At 39.9% G+C, this 21,019-nt stretch overlaps 1 protein-coding gene across 1 annotated transcript in view; it reads right to left on the reverse strand.

Annotated features, from left to right (window-relative positions):
• The window catches only part of Ctl1 (choline transporter-like protein 1), a 90,633-nt gene extending 72,721 nt beyond the window's left edge, over nt 1-17,912 (reverse strand). The window contains exons 1-5 of the mRNA XM_070104373.1: nt 17,767-17,912; nt 15,605-15,723; nt 14,213-14,370; nt 10,355-10,489; nt 408-521 (exon numbers count right to left, since the gene is read on the reverse strand). Of these exons, the coding sequence (XP_069960474.1) occupies nt 408-521; nt 10,355-10,489; nt 14,213-14,370; nt 15,605-15,706 (509 nt within the window). The 5' untranslated portion in view covers nt 15,707-15,723; nt 17,767-17,912. The remainder of the gene's footprint in view (nt 1-407; nt 522-10,354; nt 10,490-14,212; nt 14,371-15,604; nt 15,724-17,766) is intronic.
• Between the last annotated feature and the right edge of the window lie 3,107 nt (nt 17,913-21,019).

The following is a 21,019-nucleotide window of genomic DNA, read 5'->3' on the forward strand; positions in this document are numbered from 1 at the left end:
AGAGTAAAGGAGGTTTCGTGTGCAAGGGGCTTGGACATCCAGCAGTGTCATGTGTGAGCGTGTTAAGATAGGACTGGAGACAAATGGTTTTTAGGACTTGATGAGCTGCTGTAGTGTGAATATGGTAACATTCTGTGAAGGTATTCAGGAAAACTGGTTAGCTGGACTCGAGTCCTGAAGGTGAAAATTAGAGTACCTGCACTCTGAAGGAGGGGTGGAGATATTTGCAGTTTGGAAGGGCATCTGAACTATAGTGACTGAACACCTCTAGTGAGACAGTGATAGAGTGAATGATGGTGAAAGTGCTTCTTTATCAACAGGTCACCCTACCTAGGTGGGAGACGACCAGTGTATTTAAAAAAAAATTGTAAACATCTCTCTTTTCACAAAACTGAAAATAGACTTACCTTTGAAAGACTGGTAGAGTGGGGCACTTAGCAAGCAGTAAGCTTGCATTCAGTGGTGGGTTGTTAGAGGATTCAACCCAACTGACATCTTCATCATATATGTTATAGTCATATCTGAAAGAATTTAAACACACCTGAGTTAAAAATGCATATCAATAGTTTCTAACCATATTTTTTCTTAATGTAAAAAATGTCTTAACCTCTAATGAGATATAAATTAAATGCTGATTTAAAATACATGTCTTAATACAGTATTGGTTTAACACACCAACCATCTCCCATTGAAGCATGGTCACCCAAAACAGAGGAAACACATTCACCATCATCCATCCCATCACTGTCCTGTCATAAATGTGCTGGCATGACAGTTCAGATGGCCCTGTGAATTGCAATAACCTTACTCCTCCTTCAGGATGCAGGCATTGTACTTCCCACCTCAAGGACTCACTTTGGAGAAGTATTAGATGAGTTTCAGTCCATACTTCACCACTACCATATCAGGTTACACCTTAATAATGACCTAGGATGGAGAAAGGTGTCATCTGAAGTCTCCTCTGCAGTGTGAGTTACAGTATATGCGAATTGTTCCAGCCACGGAATAGACTTTTTTTCTATTACACTCCATTATTTAACATTATTGATAATCCAGAACAATTATTAGTGCAATAGTACACAACAAATAGGTAGTAAAAGAATCGCTAATTTACTTGAACACACTGACCGCCTCCCACCAAGGCACCCCTCAAGGAAGGTTCCTTGATGTTGGTGAGGGGCTCTTGATTTAGGGAATTGGATCTGTGCTCCAGTTCCCCAAATTAAGCCGGAATGCCTTCCACATCCCCCCCAGGCGCTGTATAATCCTCCTGGTTTAGCGCTTCCCCCTTGATTATATTTTTTTTTTTTTTATCACACTGGCCGATTCCCACCAAGGCAGGGTGGCCCGAAAAAGAAAAACTTTCACCATCATTCACTCCATCACTGTCTTGCCAGAAGGGTGCTTTACACTACAGTTTTTAAACTGCAACATTAACACCCCTCCTTCAGAGTGCAGGCACTGTACTTCCCATCTCCAGGACTCAAGTCCGGCCTGCCGGTTTCCCTGAACCCCTTCATAAATGTTACTTTGCTCACACTCCAACAGCACGTCAAGCATTAAAAACCATTCATCTCCATTCACTCCTATCAAACACGCTCACGTACGCCTGCTGGAAGTCCAAGCCCCTAGCACACAAAACCTCCTTTACCCCCTCCCTCCAACCTTTCCTAGGCCAACCCCTACCCCGCTTTCCTTCCACTACAGACTGATACACTCTTGAAGTCACTCTGTTTCGCTCCATTCTCTCTACATGTCCGAACCACCTCAACAACCCTTCCTCAGCCCTCTGGACAACAGTTTTGGTAATCCCGCACCTCCTCCTAACTTCCAAACTACGAATTCTCTGCATTATATTCACACCACACATTGCCCTCAGACATGACATCTCCACTGCCTCCAGCCTTCTCCTTGCTGCAACATTCATCACTCATGCTTCACACCCATATAAGAGTGTTGGTAAAACTATACTCTCATACATTCCCCTCTTTGCCTCCAAGGACAAAGTTCTTTGTCTCCACAGACTCCTAAGTGCACCACTCACCCTTTTCCCCTCAACAATTCTATGATTCACCTCATCTTTCATAGACCCATCCGCTGACACGTCCACTCCCAAATATCTGAATACATTCACCTCCTCCATACTCTCTCCCTCCAATCTGATATCCAATCTTTCATTACCTAATCTTTTTGTTATCCTCATAACCTTACTCTTTCCTGTATTCACTTTTAATTTTCTTCTTTTGCACACCCTACCAAATTCATCCACCAATCTCTGCAACTTCTCTTCAGAATCTCCCAAGAGCACAGTGTCATCAGCAAAGAGCAACTGTGACAACTCCCACTTTATGTGTGATTCTTTATCTTTTAACTCCACGCCTCTTGCCAAGACCCTCGCATTTACTTCTCTTACAACCCCATCTATAAATATATTAAACAACCACGGTGACATCACACATCCTTGTCTAAGGCCTACTTTTACTGGGAAATAATTTCCCTCTTTCCTACATACTCTAACTTGAGCCTCACTATCCTCGTAAAAACTCTTCACTGCTTTCAATAACCTACCTCCTACACCATACACCTGCAACATCTGCCACATTGCCCCCCTATCCACCCTGTCATACGCCTTTTCCAAATCCATAAATGCCACAAAGACCTCTTTAGCCTTATCTAAATACTGTTCACTTATATGTTTCACTGTAAACACCTGGTCCACACACCCCCTACCTTTCCTAAAGCCTCCTTGTTCATCTGCTATCCTATTCTCCGTCTTACTCTTAATTCTTTCAATAATAACTCTACCATACACTTTACCAGGTATACTCAACAGACTTATCCCCCTATAATTTTTGCACTCTCTTTTGTCCCCTTTGCCTTTATACAAAGGAACTATGCATGCTCTCTGCCAGTCCCTAGGTACCTTACCCTCTTCCATACATTTATTAAATAATTGCACAAACCACTCCAAAACTATATCCCCACCTGCTTTTAACATTTCTATCTTTATCCCATCAATCCCGGCTGCCTTACCCCCTTTCATTTTACCTACTGCCTCACGAACTTCCCCCACACTCACAACTGGCTCTTCCTCACTCCTACAAGATGTTATTCCTCCTTGCCCTATACACGAAATCACAGCTTCCCTATCTTCATCAACATTTAACAATTCCTCAAAATATTCCCTCCATCTTCCCAATACTTCTAACTCTCCTCTCCTATTTTTAACTGACAAATCCATTTGTTCTCTAGGCTTCCTTAACTTGTTAATCTCACTCCAAAACTTTTTCTTATTTTCAACAAAATTTGTTGATAACATCTCACCCACTCTCTCATCTGCTCTCTTTTTACATTGCTTCACCACTCTCTTAACCTCTCTTTTTCTCCATATACTCTTCCCTCCTTGCATCACTTCTACTTTGTAAAAACTTCTCATATGCTAACTTTTTCTCCCTTACTACTCTCTTCACATCATCATTCCACCAATCGCTCCTCTTCCCTCCCGCACCCACTTCCCTGTAACCACAAACTTCTGCTGAACACTCTAACACTACATTTTTATACCTACCCCATACCTCTTCGACCCCACTGCCTATGCTCTCATTAGCCCATCTATCCTCCAACAGCTGTTTATATCTTACCCTAACTGCCTCCTCTTTTAATTTATAAACCTTCACCTCTCTCTTCCCTGATGCTTCTATTCTCCTTGTGTCCCATCCACCTTTTACTCTCAGTGTAGCTACAACTAGAAAGTGATCTGATATATCTGTGGCCCCTCTATAAACATGTACATCCTGAAGTCTACTCAACAGTCTTTTATCTACCAATACATAATCCAACAAACTACTGTCATTTCGCCCTACATCATATCTTGTATACTTATTTATCCTCGTTTTCTTAAAATATGTATTACCTATAACTAAACCCCTTTCTATACAAAGTTCAATCAAATGGTTCCCATTATCATTTACACCTGGTATGCCAAACTTACCTACCACACCCTCTCTAAAAGTTTCTCCTACTTTAGCATTCAGGTCCCCTACCACAATTACTCTCTCACTTGTTTCAAAGGCTCCTAGACATTCACTTAACATCTCCCAAAATCTCTCTCTCTCCTCTGCATTCCTCTCTTCTCCAGGTGCATACACGCTTAATATGACCCACTTTTCGCATCCAACCTTTACTTTAATCCACATAATTCTTGAATTTACACATTCATATTCTCTTTTCTCCTTCCATAACTGATCCTTCAACATTACTGCTACCCCTTCCTTTGCTCTAACTCTCTCAGATACTCCAGATTTAATCCCATTTATTTCCCCCCACCGAAACTCCCCTACCCCCCTCAGCTTTAGTTCGCTTAGGGCCAGGACATCCAACTTCTTTTCATTCATAACATCAGCAATCATCTGTTTCTTGTCATCTGCACTACATCCACGCACATTCAAGTATCCCAGTTTTATAAAGTTTTTCTTCTTCTCTTTTTTAGTAAATGTCTACAGGAGAAGGGGTTACTAGCCCATTGCTCCCGGCATTTTAGTCGCCTCATACAACACGCATGGCTTACGGAGGAAAGATTCTTTTCCACTTCCCCATGGACAATAGAAGAAATAAAGAAGAACAAGAGCTATTTAGAAAAAGGAGAAAAACCTAGATGTATGTACAGGGCCGGATTAAGAAGTCTCCGGGCCCTAGGCTATTCAGATTGGCAGGGCCCCTTTGAGTTACGGGTAAGCGAAGCGACCCCTTCCAGCTTGGGGTGAAGGGGGGGTCGGCGTGAGCTTGTTTAAGGTCTAATTAAATACATTCTGGCTATTCAGATTAATTTTAATAGGGAAAGTACATCAAGACAACCAAAACCATTTACCAACAGCCATTATAACTATCTTGTTAAATCATGCATTTTAAAGAGAATAAACTCAAGACAGCATAGTATTACTAGATTAGGCTATTAAAGTAGTGACATCATGTACCTATTATATTCAGCATAACCACTACAGCACTATTATTCCCTTTATAAATCACTGACCATTATTGTTATCATTGCATCATGCATAAGACTATCAAATCATATAAACTCAAGAAAGTAAAGAATTGTTTATATTCACAGGCACTTCTTAAATAAACTTTTTTCTGGATTTCATATTGGCAAAATCATCAATTATATTCTGAAAATCAATATTTCTTGTTAGATCAGACTCAATGGTCAACAAGGCTAGGTTACACAATTTGTCTTGGGTCATTGCTGAACGGAGCTGGTTTTTCACTCTTTTCAAAACAGAAAATGAACGTTCTCCTTCACAGTTAGTAGCTGGAAGTGTTAGGTAAAGGTGATACACTATGTCAACATTAGGGAAGGTTTCTGAGATACCTGCATTTCTTAAATGTTTCAAAGCAGCTGAGGGTGCACATTTTTCAGGTGGAGCTTTAATCTGATTCATATACCCAGAAAAATGAACTATTTCTTCAACAAATGTGTCCTGAACATCTGCTGAAAGGTGTTGTTGCAACTTTAATGCAGCTTCTCTCAATTCTGCATCTGGCATAGTAGTAATTTTGAACAGAAATCCAAACTTGTCATTGAGATTCTGGTAGATTTCTTTTCTTTTCACCAATTCTGTAATCAGTGAATCCAGAATGACGAAGTATGTAGCTGTCTTACATTTCTGCCTTGGTAGCAACACAATTTCATTGTCTGGGTCTTCAAAATTGCGTTTCCTCTTCCTTGACCGCTGACGATCAGCCCGGTAACTGTAGTCTTTCACCAGCAGTTTAGCTTTCTCTTCAAACATTTCAAAAGCTTCATCACTGCGAAGTGAGCTTACAAATTCCACTAAGCCTGCATAGAGGTTAGCACAAGTAGCCATTTCAATTTCAATTTTCTGAGGTGTCTTGTTCGTGGCATTTAACCGTTCCAGTATACAGTCCCAAAGCACACAGAGTAAGGCCAATTCAAAATCTTCCAATTTTGATGCTAAGCTGGCTGCTTCGCTTCTTGTAGTTGCTGTCTGGTCTTCATCCTGTGCTATTTGGATCAAAACAGAACGTATTTCAGCAAAGCTGTCTTTCAAAGCATGTGTTGCATCATGCTGCGCTGACCACCTTGTTGTTGATAATGATTCGATGACATCTCAATGAATGGTTGACTTGAGTATACTCCACCGATGCGTTGAAGCAGAGAAAAAATTAAAGAGTGCTTGTAAAAGTCCAAAAAATGAAACTGCAGCAACACAACACTCCGCAGCACATGACCCAACAAGATTAAGAGAATGTGCTGAGCAGGGCACATATTCAGCAAGTGGGTTGATTTGCTTGATACGGGCTTGCAATCCATTATATTTACCCGACATGTTACTTGCATTGTCATAGCTCTGGCCACGGCAATCCATAATAGAGAGATCATGTTCAAGCAGAGTATCCAGTACTACATTCATCACTGTTTCTCCATCATGGCCTGAAAGAGGAATGAATTTTATAAAGCACTCTACAGGCTTACCACTAGAGTTGACAAAGCGAACAATGAATGTCAATTGATCTGTATGTGAAATATCTGGTGTTGAATCTACACTTATTGCAAAGTATTTTGCAGTTTTCACAGCTGCTATGATGTTATTGAGGACCTTCTTAGTCATCAGTTCAATAAATTCATTGCATATAGTAGATGACATGTAAGATACAGTGCCTCTTCCTGCATTCCCAAGGCGTGACACATGATTTGCTAAGAATGGATCGAATTGTGCTAACAGTTCCATGATCCCTAGGAAATTGCCGTTGTTTTCTGAACCAAAAACCTCATTTTCTCCACGGAAAGCAAGTCCTCTTAGAGCTAAGAATTTTACAACAGCAACAACTCTTTCTAGAACTTTTCTCCAATAAGTGCGCTCTTTTTCAGTTTGATTTTCCAAATGAGAATCCAATAAGCCTTTTTTCTGTGCACGAAATACACTGGCTAAAATGCAGCTCCTGTGAGTGGTGCTGTTTTCACGTTCCTCGAAACGCTTGGAATTTTTCCAGTCATTGAACCCCTGTGTGAAGGTATTTTCTTTGGTAGAAAATAGCTTGCATGCTGAACAGTACACTTTTCCTGAGCTTTCAGAGTATACATCCATGATCTTTTCACAGTTTCTGAATTTGCAAGCTTCCTATAAAACATAGATTACTTTAAACAACGACAACTTCCATCATTATAAATCCTTGATGATTTCCTAAAGTCAATGTTCAGAGTTTGACTGAAGTTTTCTGCAATGAAAGCATTACGTAGAGAATCTGGGATTACATTTGGCCATGAGGCAGGATCTTTTAAGACAAATCCTGTGGATGAAATGTCCGTTGAGACATTGAGAGGAGACACAGAAGAAGTAGATGCTGGCTGAGAAATAATGGAGGGAGGGCTTCCTGTATGATCTGACGTATCTGCAGATTCAACTGTACTGGTAACATCAGAAACTGTTTTCGTGAGCATGTCTGTGATCTTTCTGCAGCTTCCTACATATTTCTTTTTCTGTTCTTCTTCTTGAATTTTCTTCTTTCTTTTCTGTGACCCAATCGCATAAGAACGTCCAACATCACGTTCACGAGATGCCATAATGAGGATGTATCACTGTCTGTAATCATGCAAATACAAATTTTTCATTATCAATTATTATTAATTTTTAAATTATTAAATTTTTTTTTTTCTGTCAATTGGGTGGATATGGCCCTTGTAGCCCCCTTTCCTCTGGCTGCGCATCTAAAAATTCAAAACATTACCAGAAAGGAGTCATATACAGAACTTTTACCATAGATTAGGTTAGTGATTTGGGCTACGAATATTTTACTAATTCATCCTCCTTGATCTCCAATTTACTTAAACAGAAATCATACTGAGTCCAAGGACAATGCACAATGGTATTTATATTACCATTTTCATAACTAAACTAATCATTATGTTTTGCATGATATATGGCCTACCACCATAGATAAGGACATGAGAATTAAAGAATGCAGGGACAATTTTCAGTTTCACCCAACCAACGATTTTCTGATGTGGCTTATGTGTTTCTGGGGAAATATGTAGTAAATTAACTGATGTTCTACATCACTTCCGTCGCAACTTGAAAACTAAGTATATGCGACGGAAGTGATGTAGAACATCAATCAATTGAGATCTGTTATTGAAATGATAAAGACTTAAAGACAGGACAAAGTGCTTTTAAAACCTACAAACGGAAGTCAGTTTGCGTTTTTAGGTTTTTCTTTATAGTATTTTTACCAAAAATGCGTCTTTACTGGTCAAGTAACCCTATCAGGTACCTCCCTTAACATTTAGAGGTGAAAACAAACATTTATCCATACACATCAATGTCTATCAACAACACTTCAGTTAATTTGTCACAGTACAAGTCTAGATAACGTGTAATTACTACAGAAAATTGGAGAAGAATCTCCCATACTCACCCATTAGCGGGAAAACACAGCTGTTCTGATGTAAACAAAGGCGTGTTGAGTGTTGCCATCTATGGTTAGGTTTATTTATTTTTATTTTATTTTATTTCATTATTTATTTTTGTTTTGATTAATTTTTAAAAATCAATTTTACTCTCCAAACACTTAAACTTTTTAGGTAGGGATCCCTTTGCACTTGCACCATGTGCGCAGTCTTGGATGAGCCCCTGAACCCCTTGGACCGGGGCCCCCAAATGCGCGGGGCCCTAGGGAAATGCCTCGTTTGCCTATGCGGTAATCCGGCCCTGTGTATGTATATATATATGCATGTGCGTGTCTGTGAAGTGTGACCAAAGTGTAAGTAGGAGTAGCAAGATATCCCTGTTATCTAGCGTGTTTATGAGACAGAAAAAGAAACCAGCAATCCTACCATCATGCAAAACAGTTACAGGTTTCTGTTTCACAGTCATCTGGCAGGACAGTAGTACTTCCCTGGGTGGTTGCTGTCTACCAACCTACCTACCCTTGATTATAATAATAATAATAATCCCACCGAGGCAGAGTGACTCAAGAAATCATAATGACCATGGTTTGAGGCAGGGTGACCCGAAAAAGAAATGAAAGTTTTTTATACAGAAGAATTGAGACTATGACAACATATGAAGGATATATTACTCCAGCAGCAGCGAATCAGGTTCATGTAAACATGTACGTATACACATCAATATGTCAAGGGGGCATTATACAGTACCTTGCTCCAACTAGTTCTCCAATCTCTCCTTTACTTTCCATTTATCTTTATTTTGCTATGCAGAACAAATTTATTGCATAAAGCAATGCCCCTCTTACACAATTACTTTCAAACTTCCTCACTAACTATATAATTTCTCTTACGACTATAATATGTACAAAATATAAATAAATTATTTAATATACTTACACTAAATCAGATAATGTTGATTAGCATGTGAGAAAAGAAAATTTAAACTTTAATGTAGAATATATTAAGCAATGAATAAAATGCATGAAAAACAACTAGTGTGTGTATTCAAAGTTAAAAATCATGATTATACAATAAAATAAAAGGAAAGGAGCATTAATTATACATATGCCAATGACAAGACCTGTAATAATCTGCAGGACAACAAGGCATTAACTAAAATTATTTTTTTTTTTGGTTAGATGATGTCTGGTGACAAGACAATCTAACTGCCCTCCCTTTGTGATTAGAATATGATCCCATATAATAAAAAATAGATCTATGAGTAGTTTTTAAGCCTATGGTTCAGTCTCTGGATTTAATAATCATAATAATAATAATCTTTATTTCTATAAGTACACTGGAACCTCGGTACACAAACAGTTCCTTACCTGAACAAAGCTCGGTACTTGACCAAACAATCACGAAATGCCAGACCATCACTGTAAATTATTTCGTGTTTCTTCATATTTTTTGGTGTGTTTTGTATTATTTGTATAAATAAGTCACCATGGGGCCTACGAAGATTAATGATAACAGACAACCAAAAAGAAAATTGGTTGGGAAGAATTTGTTCAATACTCAAACAGATCAGCACTCTGGAATGAATTAGGTTCGAGTACCGAGGTTCCACTGTACACGGTACAACTTACACAGCCTATGTCTACATTTAAATATTTTTTTCAATTGCTGGAGATTACTGAAGAGAATGTTGACACACAGCAGCAAGAGTTTAGAGCATATAAAAGTAGAGACAATCAGTTGCTTTCCTTTGAAATATAATCCAGCAAGACAGCTATCAAATTAAAATTTAAATTGAAATTTTCATTTCCATAAGAATACGACATACAAAATCAGGTGAGAGGTATTTTAATTTATATAAAGCCCTAAGTTATGCTGAGCATTTTAGACATACAAGTTGCGCTCTGTAACTAGCAGAACATCACCTACCTGCAAAGTTTTGATCCCGTACGGTTGTAAAAATCATGAATATCTTGAAGTGTGTGGAGTGTAACATCTGGGCACTGCTTGATGCACACCTTTAGGGATACACTCAAGTCCCTCACATCAAAGAAAAGCACATACCTACAGAAAAACAATGAATTATGTATACTGTATTTACATGGGCTCATTTAGCTTACAATGAGTTATTCCTATCAACCCGTAATAAAGACGTTTGGAATTACACACTTTTCTAGACATGCCCTGTAAAGTTAATTAACCCTTTGACTGTTTCAGGCCCCTCTCTGAAACTGTCATTCTATGTCGCCAAATATTCGAAAAAAAAAAAAATTATTTTTTCTTATGAAAATGTTAGGAAAAATTTTCTGAGTGTTTTAAGCCTAAAAAAATTTTTTGCCATCAGTACTTACCGAGATATAGAGCCGCAAAGTTTGCAGAAAGTGACGTGCGTACAGCAACAGCGGCAACTGCCGCCCACCCGGTATTCTTTTATTTACTCTAATTCAAAAGTTTCTTGCATTTTTCAATATTTTTGTGTTGCAGGTAACTTATGTGGCCTGTGAGACCAATGTAAGGTGCATTCTTCAAATATACACTCATTGTTTACAACACAATAACAGAACAAACTTTATCACTATTAGTTTGTGTATACACTTTGTTTACACAAACAATACAAAACAATGTTTATTACTATTGTTCGATAATATATATACATATGTACAGTCACTAAACACGTTCCTAGAACTGCTGCAGCTTGTGGAACTCTTCGAAACATGGGTATATGCAGAGGGGCACTTGACACTCCTCACACATAAAACGAGTGTCTCTGCATGTTTGTGGGCATTTTGTGGTATGTGTACATACATAACACCTCTTCTGAGCATTTTTCTTGGCAGTAGTAGGAGGCAGTTGCATGGGGCCTGAAACGAGATGACGTGTGTTGGTAATTTCGTGGGCGCTGGTCTATTGCAGGTGTTGCTCCTTGGTACTTTGCAATTATTTGTCTGATTACTGACAAGCAAAATTCACCATATTTTGGTGTTTTGTTGGTCTTCAACGTGTATATGTTATAAGCATTCAGCATAGAGATATCAACAAGATGGAAAAAAAGTTTTATATACCACTTATAACTCTTGCGTACACAGTCTGCAAACCCAATCTGCATGTCACATTTGTCCACTAAGCGCATATTGAGGTTGTAGTCCATGACAGCTGCAGGCTTTAGAATGGGTTCATTGGTCTCTCTGTTGTGCCTGCCACTGTGTACCATTTCGTTTCGGTGAACTGATGTCAATAATGTGACATCACGTTTGTCATGCCACCGAAATGCCATGATGTCATTGGCAGCAAAGGCTTGCACCTCACCTCTGCGAGTGCCAGCGTCGAACCTTGGCATATGTTTACGATTACCACGCACTGTGCCACACACGTCTGTCAAGTTCACTCGCAAGAAATCACTGAGTAAGGGGCTTGTGTACCAGTTATCAGTAAATAACATATGCCCCTTACCAAGATATGGTTCCATCATTGTTCGAACCACATCACCAGAGATACCCAATAACTTCATGGTATCTCTCAAAGTATTACTGCACGTGTACACAATGATATCCAAAACTAGACCACTTCTGCAATCACACAGTACAAATAGCTTTATACCAAAGCGCTTCCTCTTGCTTGGTATATATTGCTTGAATGAGAGTCTTCCTTTGAATAAAATCAAGGACTCATCAATAACAAGCTTCCTGAAGGGATAAAAATACATGCAGCACTTTTGTTTCAGCTACATAAACACATTTCTTATCTTATATAACCTGTCGCTTCTGTCAGGCCTGGTTTTGTCTGAAAAGTGTAACATACGTAACAGTATCAGGAAACGATTGACACCTATAATGTCACTAAAACCTGGAGTTGAAATCAGGCGTTCTGTTGCCCAGTATGTGGTGACAGTGTGCTTATACACATGTGGCATAAGCATTATTGTGGCAAAAAAACAGGTACATCTCTGCCACAGTTGTCTCCTTCTACTTGTGTAGCTGTGATTTTGGTGAGAGAATTGTATTTGCCATGGTGTAATCACAGTATGTGTTTGTTTCCCTGACAAAGTTGTCCATCAGGGGTTCATCGAAGAATAACTCAAAGCAGTCCAGTTCACTGGCATTGTTCCCAAGTGGACATGATGGCTTTATTCCACTTTGTGTTTCATCAAAGTCATGGGGACTGGGAACAAACTCGTCACCGTCCTGCCAATCCCAGATGCGGTCTGCTGGTGGGGTCTGGATATTGTACCGTGGTTGTGGTTGTGCAGGTTGTGGGAGTGTGGGGTCAGGTGAGGCTGGTTGTTGTGCAGAGTCAGCAGCGTGGGTAGTAGAGTGGCCCGCTGATGGTGCCACATGGGCCGTGCCACCCTCACTATCACCACCATTGCCTGCTCCCTCACTCACATCATTCATACCCATCGTTACAATATCGTCATCTTCACTATCAGGTCGTGGTGTAGGGCCAAGGGATGTGCTCCCAGAGTTTCTCCTTCCCCTTGGAACAACATATGAAACACTATCAGACCTCATGCTACGTCGTACATACTGCCGCTTCACTGGGGAATATTCACCCTCACTGTCACTAGAACTGCTTTCAATGACCTTGAAATCACTATCACTATCACATTCACTGCTATCATCTGGGTGTTGTACATGACCAAATAGCTTCCTCTTTCGTCCTGGTACAGGACGTGAACAAGTGAACACGTGAACGTGAACAAGCCGGCCCAGCACCAGAGGTGGAAGGTTGTGGGTCATCTGGGTTTTCATCACTAATTACGTTATCCTGGGCACTTTTTCCGGTAACACTCACTTCAAAACCCTGGAATTCACTGTCACTGACATTTTCATCGCTGTCAGAGCTATCACTTGGGAACAAAAGACCTCCAATCCGCCGAGGAGTGAGGAACTTCTTACCGAGAGGCATGGTGAAAATGGACTAACATGATGGCGTTCCCACAATGCACCACTGAGTCCCAGATTTTTTTCACAGGGTGAACACCGACCACTGAGACCCATTCTCTCTCATGTAGGCCTACCAGGCCTTTCCCGCTTGATTTGAAGCCGCTAGAATTTGTGCGTATAAATACATCAGAAACATTGGCTCGTAAGACGTATTTATACGTCGTAAACAGTCAAAGGGTTAACTGTAAAAGTGTGACCCAAATTATAGCATTTAAATACTGTACATATTAATAAATAATAATACTATACAAACTCATAAATACTAATACTACTACAGCCTCTCCTCATTTAGCGCCATATTCGTTTACCGATGACTCGGGCTTACGACAGGCTCTCTGACCAGTATGCATACCTAAATAATGTATATTAGAGCTGATTTCCTCTATTCTGTTTAATACAATATACAGTACACTATACACAAATAACCCGCACATAGAAGAGAGGAACTTACAACGACGTTTCGGTCCGACTTGGAGCATTTACAAACTCACAGTGTGACTTTGTAAATGGTCCAAGTCGGACCGAAACATCGTCGTAAGCTCCTCTCTTCTATGTGCGGGTTATTTGTGTATCATTCCAGTCACGGTATTGTGCCTTTTTTTGTTATTTACAGTACACTACTGTATAAACATTCAAAAATATAACAGAAATGTTACAAGTGGTGCAAAGGTGACACTAAAACAATATCAAAGATGGGTGACACAAACCCACTACCATTATAGTATGCTCCTCACTAGTAATGAATTCATTTAACAACACGGTCTTAGGAACAGAACTCCGCCATTAAGTGAGGAGAGGCTGTATTGTATATATTAATCACAATGATAATCATAATAATAATTACTTGTAGTCTGTCACATCATGGCCTGAGAAAATCATCAAGCTATCATTGTGTTCCTTCATGTCTGCATTGTCACTGCCACATACATTTCCAAAACTGTCGTAACCATTCACTAATCTAAGAGGGTTCCCAAACACCAAAGCAAAGGCTGCTACAAATATCTGAAATTAAAAACACAAGAAAATACAATAGTCTAGGTTAAGGACATAGAGTGCTTCAATGTATTTCCGAAAACTCTGGGTCATTCACCATCTCCGAGGCTGAAGCAAAGTTGATCCTACCTAAATCCAAGAGTGTCATCACCTGAGACCTCACCCCCTTTGATATACCTTTTGATGGATTTCAAGAGTTTTTATACTCCTGCAGCCCAGCCCAAGAACAAGCTTGTCTTCTGCTACTGCTGGCAGTCTGCTGGCCCACACATCCACCACAGCCTGGTTGATCCGGCAGACCATGATGAACTAACTCGATATCTCACAGATCTTTCCTCAGTCACTATGTAACCTTATTTTTTCTTTCTGCATGAATTAACAAAGTTCCTGGCAGACAAAAAGTCTTCTATTTAAATACAATACCATGACTAGCACCTTATTTCAGTATTATCAAGTTGAGTGTTGTGGAGGGTGCTACGGTGGTTGAGAATCGCAGAGAATACTGGAAGATGTACAATTAGTGGAGTATTATGGATAAGGCAATGATTGAGGGAGACTTGAAATAAGGATGATGGGTGCCTGGATGAGTGTCAGACTGGCAACACCCTTGCTATCATATCGTCAAGCACTGTAATAGCCTTGGAGTAATACTCTAATATATTTCATATTTCTCAGGTGATCTGAGTGCAGAAAGATTAACACAAAATGTTTTTATCTATAAAAAAATGCATTACATGCAAGACCAAAAATATAAAAAACTTAAGAGCTTACAATATGTATCTGATTTCCCCTCCTCTCTCTTTTTTTTTTCTTTAGGTTCTATAAATATATACACATATAAAAAAAAAATCCTCACTCTATAATGATGAAGTGTCTTGTGTATGAGTGTGATCAGTCATTGTGATAGAGAGTAATTCCCAAGTACATTAATGGTAACTCCAGCCTGCTACAACAATTTTTGTCTTCCTCATCTTCCCTGTCTTATTTTCAATGAAATTCTATAGCTGATTTTTAAATTAGAGAGCATTTGCAAAGTAAAAAAATTGGTTTGCAAAGTACAAAAAAAAAGGGCATCATAAATAATCTGTGACTAAGATTATTCATGGAGACCCTACAGTAAAAACATTTAATGAACAAAATCAGTTAATTTAAATTACACAGTGAATGTCTGGATATAAACATATAACATTCTCCATAATCTCAATACTTACATTAAATAATAATTGCAACTTGCATAACTAACCATAAGTACAAGAAAGAGGAAAAACATAACAAGCCACAAAACATCTGTGGGTCGCCGCTCCTCCTCCCGAGAGGGTATCCCACTCTCACCACAGCAACCCATCCTCTCCTGGCCAACACCTGTAAGTATCAAAGAACATGAAGTAAGAAATCATAATTACTATTTAGCACATTGAACAGAGACATTAAAGTGATGGAATTCTTTTTTCCATACAATAGTTTAGTTAACACTAGGTTTTATTAATATATGTACTGTACAGTGCAGGAAAAAGAAATTATTGATGCCATAAAAATCATCGACAGTCTACCTTTTACATCACTTTACGTACAAATATGTTCTCACCAAACATGGGGAAACTATACAGCAGGCATACTGGCCAATGCTAGACAGATCTACTCAAAATGAACCCATTTCACCTATATCTGTCCACAGTAGTTTGTACAACCTGATACACAATACAAGACAAGAGAGTTTAGGTAAGACCCCACGTGGGGTGAGATGGGAAGATGGGACATGTGAAGATTAGCATTGGAGAGGAGTGTCCACAGTCGTAGAGAAAGTCCCAGCCGCTAGGCGCTTGTGGGGCAGACTGGAAAAACAGGATTAGCAGTCACTGTTGTAATAGTCTTGTGGTGGCTGGAGGACTTGAGAAGCTGGCAGCAGGCTAGGTCACAGGACAGGGCAGGCAGGCAGGAACATCATATGGCCGCTCACTGGTAGTGTTATTTGATGAGATTAAGGAGGCAGGTTTGTAGAGGAGCCATTTTCAAATTTTCTGAAGCTTCTCCTAGAAAGATGGTGGAGTTTTGTCTTGTTTACAAAGGTGAATCGTAGAGGCTCGAGGAATTCCAGAACTTGGGTGAGTGCGAAAATTAAAATCTTTATTTCCTTGCAAAGCTTACAATGTGGTTTACACATTATAAAATATTGATTACAACGAAGGCCACTGGCATGCCTAGGCATCCTTGCTCGCAGGCAAATGTAACAGTTCCTGCACTGAGGCCTTTGTAGAGTTCAGCGCAGGTCACGGTGTCAGCATTTGATGGAGCAATGTAGAAAGTAAGACTTTCCCATGTTGGTGTGCTAGAGTCTTCAATATCTTCTTCTTCTGACATGGATCAAAAGCCCCTCACTATCATCAAGAAACCTTCCCTAACAGCCAAGCAGTAAGTAGGTACCTTGGTGTTAGTCGACTGTTGTAGGTCACATTCTCTAAGTTTATCTAAACAAAGATACACGTAAGTACAATTATCATACATAAATTACATAAGATAACCCAAAAAAAGTCAGTGACTTATTTCTATTGGGGTCCTTGACAAGTCCAATTCCTTGGATCAAAAACCCTCCCCCCCTGCCTCCTTGTGGCATACAAAGAGTACGTAACCTTTATTCGGCGCATGTACACACCCTCATTTACAGGCTATCTCCCCCAACCAGCGAACCAGGTTGCTAAGAGTTGATGATGGGGCCCCGTCGTTCAACTAGTGACCAGGTTCTAGCCAATAAGAAGATGGTTTTGGCAATCGCAGAGGTTATGTGGGTACCACTCTCCTGTCTGCCCTTGTTATTCCCATTCTAGAGCTGGTTGAAGCACGGTCTGCTCTCTTGTGGCTTCTATTCTGCCTTGCTTACCGTGGAGTGCACTATTCTTATCACTGTACATAGTGTACATATTGCTGGTGATGGATAATATAAGTCAAAACTTTTCTGCTGTTTATTTTGCTCCCTTTACACCCGGGATAACAGGCCATTTGGACTCCTGGGTTGTAATACTCCTCCCATAAGGAGACTATCATAAATGCATCAAAACTATAACCAAATGAACTATAAATCCAACTTTTATACCTTTTATACACGTTCATATTAATAAAAAAAATATTTAACCTCCATGTACCTTCCTGGAATATTATCCTGGGCTAATAACCCTCCGGGTTAATATTAAACAAGTTAAATTAACGTAGCAATAAACTATTTCCGGCAGTAATAAACTCTAGAATTTACGTAAATCACAAAAAAATGGCTAAATAAAATTTAGTAATAAAAACGATCAGGGTAATGGTGAATCATTATGAATCCCACAGCTCAAACGAGGCAGCAAAACCTCCAGATAATCTGATACAAAACAGACGTAATAATGAACAACTTAATGGTAAAATACTAACGTGTCAAACCAGGTTAAATCATCAATAATATGATAAGTGATAAGAGGAGACGCCCGCCACTTTGTTTACAAATGGCTGGCCGGCCACTATCTTCACGTTCACTCATCAACTAATTATTATTTGATACAATAATAATGATAACTAAAGGCCGGTATAGCCCTTAAAAGAATAATTAATAATGTTGGTAGAATTACTGATAATATGTTAGGTAAAAAGGACACAAATGCAGCTAATGCGACATTTTATTACGGCAAGGTTTCGCTCTACAGGAACTTTATCAAGCTCCTGGAGAGCGAAACGTTGTCACAATAAAATGTCACATTAGTTGCACTTGTGTTCTTTTACCTAACAGCAATAATTAGTTATAATAATTTGTGGGATTTGATCAATCTTGTCGAGAAATTCGTGCTTATTTATTTATTTATTAATAATTATTTATTTATAATATCTTCATTTACTACAAGTACATGTACAAGGTGAAGATTGAGACACTTATGCAGCATATGGGAATCTTTATTCATACAGACCATAGCTGACATCAGTGACATACTACTATATAGAAAGCCCCTTGTTATGCTGAGCATTTCTTGCAAATTAGGTTAATTTTGTCCCAGGAAGCGACCCACACCAGTCCACTAACACCTAGGTACCTATTTTTTCTGATAGGTGAACATGGACAGCATGTGTCTTAAGGAAACACGTCCTAATGTTAACCGCCCGTACTGGGGATCGACCCCCGGACCTCAGTGTGTGACCTGGAGAGACGTGGAGTTTACCTGGAGAGAGTTCCGGGGGTCAACACCCCCGCGGCCCGGTCTGTGACCAGGCCTCCTGGTGGATCAGAGCCTGATCAACCAGGCTGTTACTGCTGGCTGCACGCAAACTAACGTACGAGCCACAGCCCGGCTGGTCAGGAACCGACTTTAGGTGCTTGTCCAGTGCCAGCTTACCAATCAAGCTACGGGACAAATTCCTTTGACACAGACTTCCTCTTCGACCTTTTGTCAGTAACATATTTTTTTGACACCAAATTGATTATACTTTACCAGTCTTGCAGCGCTGTATGACCCTTACGGGTTTAGCACTTGGTTATGCTGGCAACAATAATATGCTTATAATAAACATTCCACGACAGAAGACAGTCCTCTCCATAATTAATTATAATCATGGGGGAGCGCTAAACCAGTAGGATTATACAGCGCATGTGGGGGGGGGAAGGAATTCACGGTCAATTAAGGGAACCGGAGCACAGCTCCAATTCCCTAGATCAAGAGCCCCTCACCAGCGTTAAGGAACCTCACTTGAGGTGAACAGTTCTCTCCAGAGATATTTTTTGCCTGTCCTTATTTTAAGGTTCCCACTCATGTGCTCTTCTGCTCCTGTGCATTTAGCGCTTCCCCCCTTGATTATTACACTAGTAATTATATTTCTGTGCATCATTGCACATCAGAATGTTTTCTAGTTGCAAAATGGTAAAGATTAAGGATTAAAGATTCTTTATCTCAGCATAATAGTGTTTGTACAAGAACTTAAGTCAACACCTGGTCAACCAGGCTGTTGTTCATTCGTCGGGTTGTATTCGGCCAGCAGTAAGAGCCTGGTTGATCAAACCCTGATCCACCATGAGGCCTGGTCACAGATCGGGCCGCGGGGTCGCTGAGACCCGAACCCCTCCCCAGGTAAACTCCAGGAGAAAGATAGGTATACATGCAGGAAACCCTTAATAAGCAGAGCATTTCGGACAGTAGAACTTGACCCGCATAAGATAAGATAAGATAAGATAAGATTTCGTTCGGATTTTTAACCCCGGAGGGTTAGCCACCCAGGATAACCCAAGAAAGTCAGTGCGTCATCGAGGACTGTCTAACTTATTTCCATTGTGGTCCTTAATCTTGTCCCCCAGGATGCGACCCACACCAGTCGACTAACACCCAGGTACCTATTTGCTGCTAGGTGAACAGGACAATAGGTGTAAGGAAACGTGTCGGAATTTCCACCCGCCGGGAATCGAACCCGGGCCCTCCGTGTGTGAAGCGGGAGTTTTAGCCACCAGGCCACCGGGCCATTCAAAGTCAAAAAATTCCTGTATTTCCTTGCAAGTTTACACTGTGGTTGACATATTTTAGGAAGTATATTTACATAGGTAGTTTACAGTGAGGGTTTACAATGATTTGTAGTGCAAAGAGAATCACTATCATGCCTTGGTGTTACGGGCAGTCATGACTTATCCCGTGTCCGGCTTAATCTTTATAAAAACTCAATAGGCATAAAATGACCCAAAATCTGGGACTTCTTGCTAAAATTCTTCAGAGTCTCTCTTGCTATAGGACTGAAGAAGACTCTCGTGGCGGCACGTTTCCTCTAATTACTGTGCATAAGTCTCTTTTTCCACTTTTTGACTGCATAGAAACCACGGATCGGGTGGGGTTTGAACCCATGGCAAGAGAGTAGTGAAATTTCAGGCCAGTGCGTTAACTACTCAGCCACTCACCTCGAGTTTTAGGAATCACCTGCCATGGGTTCAAACTCCACCCGTTCCCTGGTTTGTTTACAAGAATGTTATTACTATTTCATGAGTCATGACATAGAAATTACCAACAAAAATTGGCTAAAGCTAAAGCTAAGGCTAAAGCTCCCGCTTCACACACGGAGGGCCCGGGTTCGATTCCCGGCGGGTGGAAACATTTCGACACGTTTCCTTACACCTGTTGTCCTGTTCACCTAGCAGCAAATAGGTACCTGGGTGTTAGTCGACTGGTGTGGGTCGCATCCTGGGGGACAAGATTAAGGACCCCAATGGAAATAAGTTAGACAGTCCTCGATGACGCACTGACTTTCTTGGGTTATCCTGGGTGGCTAACCCTCCGGGGTTAAAAATCCGAACGAAATCTCTCTCTCTCTCTAACTTCTGACAGTCTGACTGATAATTCAAACATGACATTGAATAATTCAAATGTTTTCACTGATCCTACTGGCTGAAATCTGACAGTGCTAGTAACCAAAAATAATAAATAATGGAAATAAACCCCATTCAGGGATTTATTTCCATTATTTATATACATAAAAATCTTCCCAAAATAATGGTTTCGAGATATTGGCTCCTAAAGAGTACATTGTATAGATATATGTTGATAAAGTTTTCAGCAGAAATAATTAGATGGAACTGCAATAAATATTAAAGTTTTATTTTATTTTATGTATAAGGTCAGTAAATATAGAAAATTAAAAATCTCACGAGACACGAATGCTGGAG

Source organism: Cherax quadricarinatus, chromosome 91 (assembly GCF_038502225.1).
Source record: "Cherax quadricarinatus isolate ZL_2023a chromosome 91, ASM3850222v1, whole genome shotgun sequence".
Lineage (NCBI taxonomy): Eukaryota > Metazoa > Arthropoda > Malacostraca > Decapoda > Parastacidae > Cherax > Cherax quadricarinatus.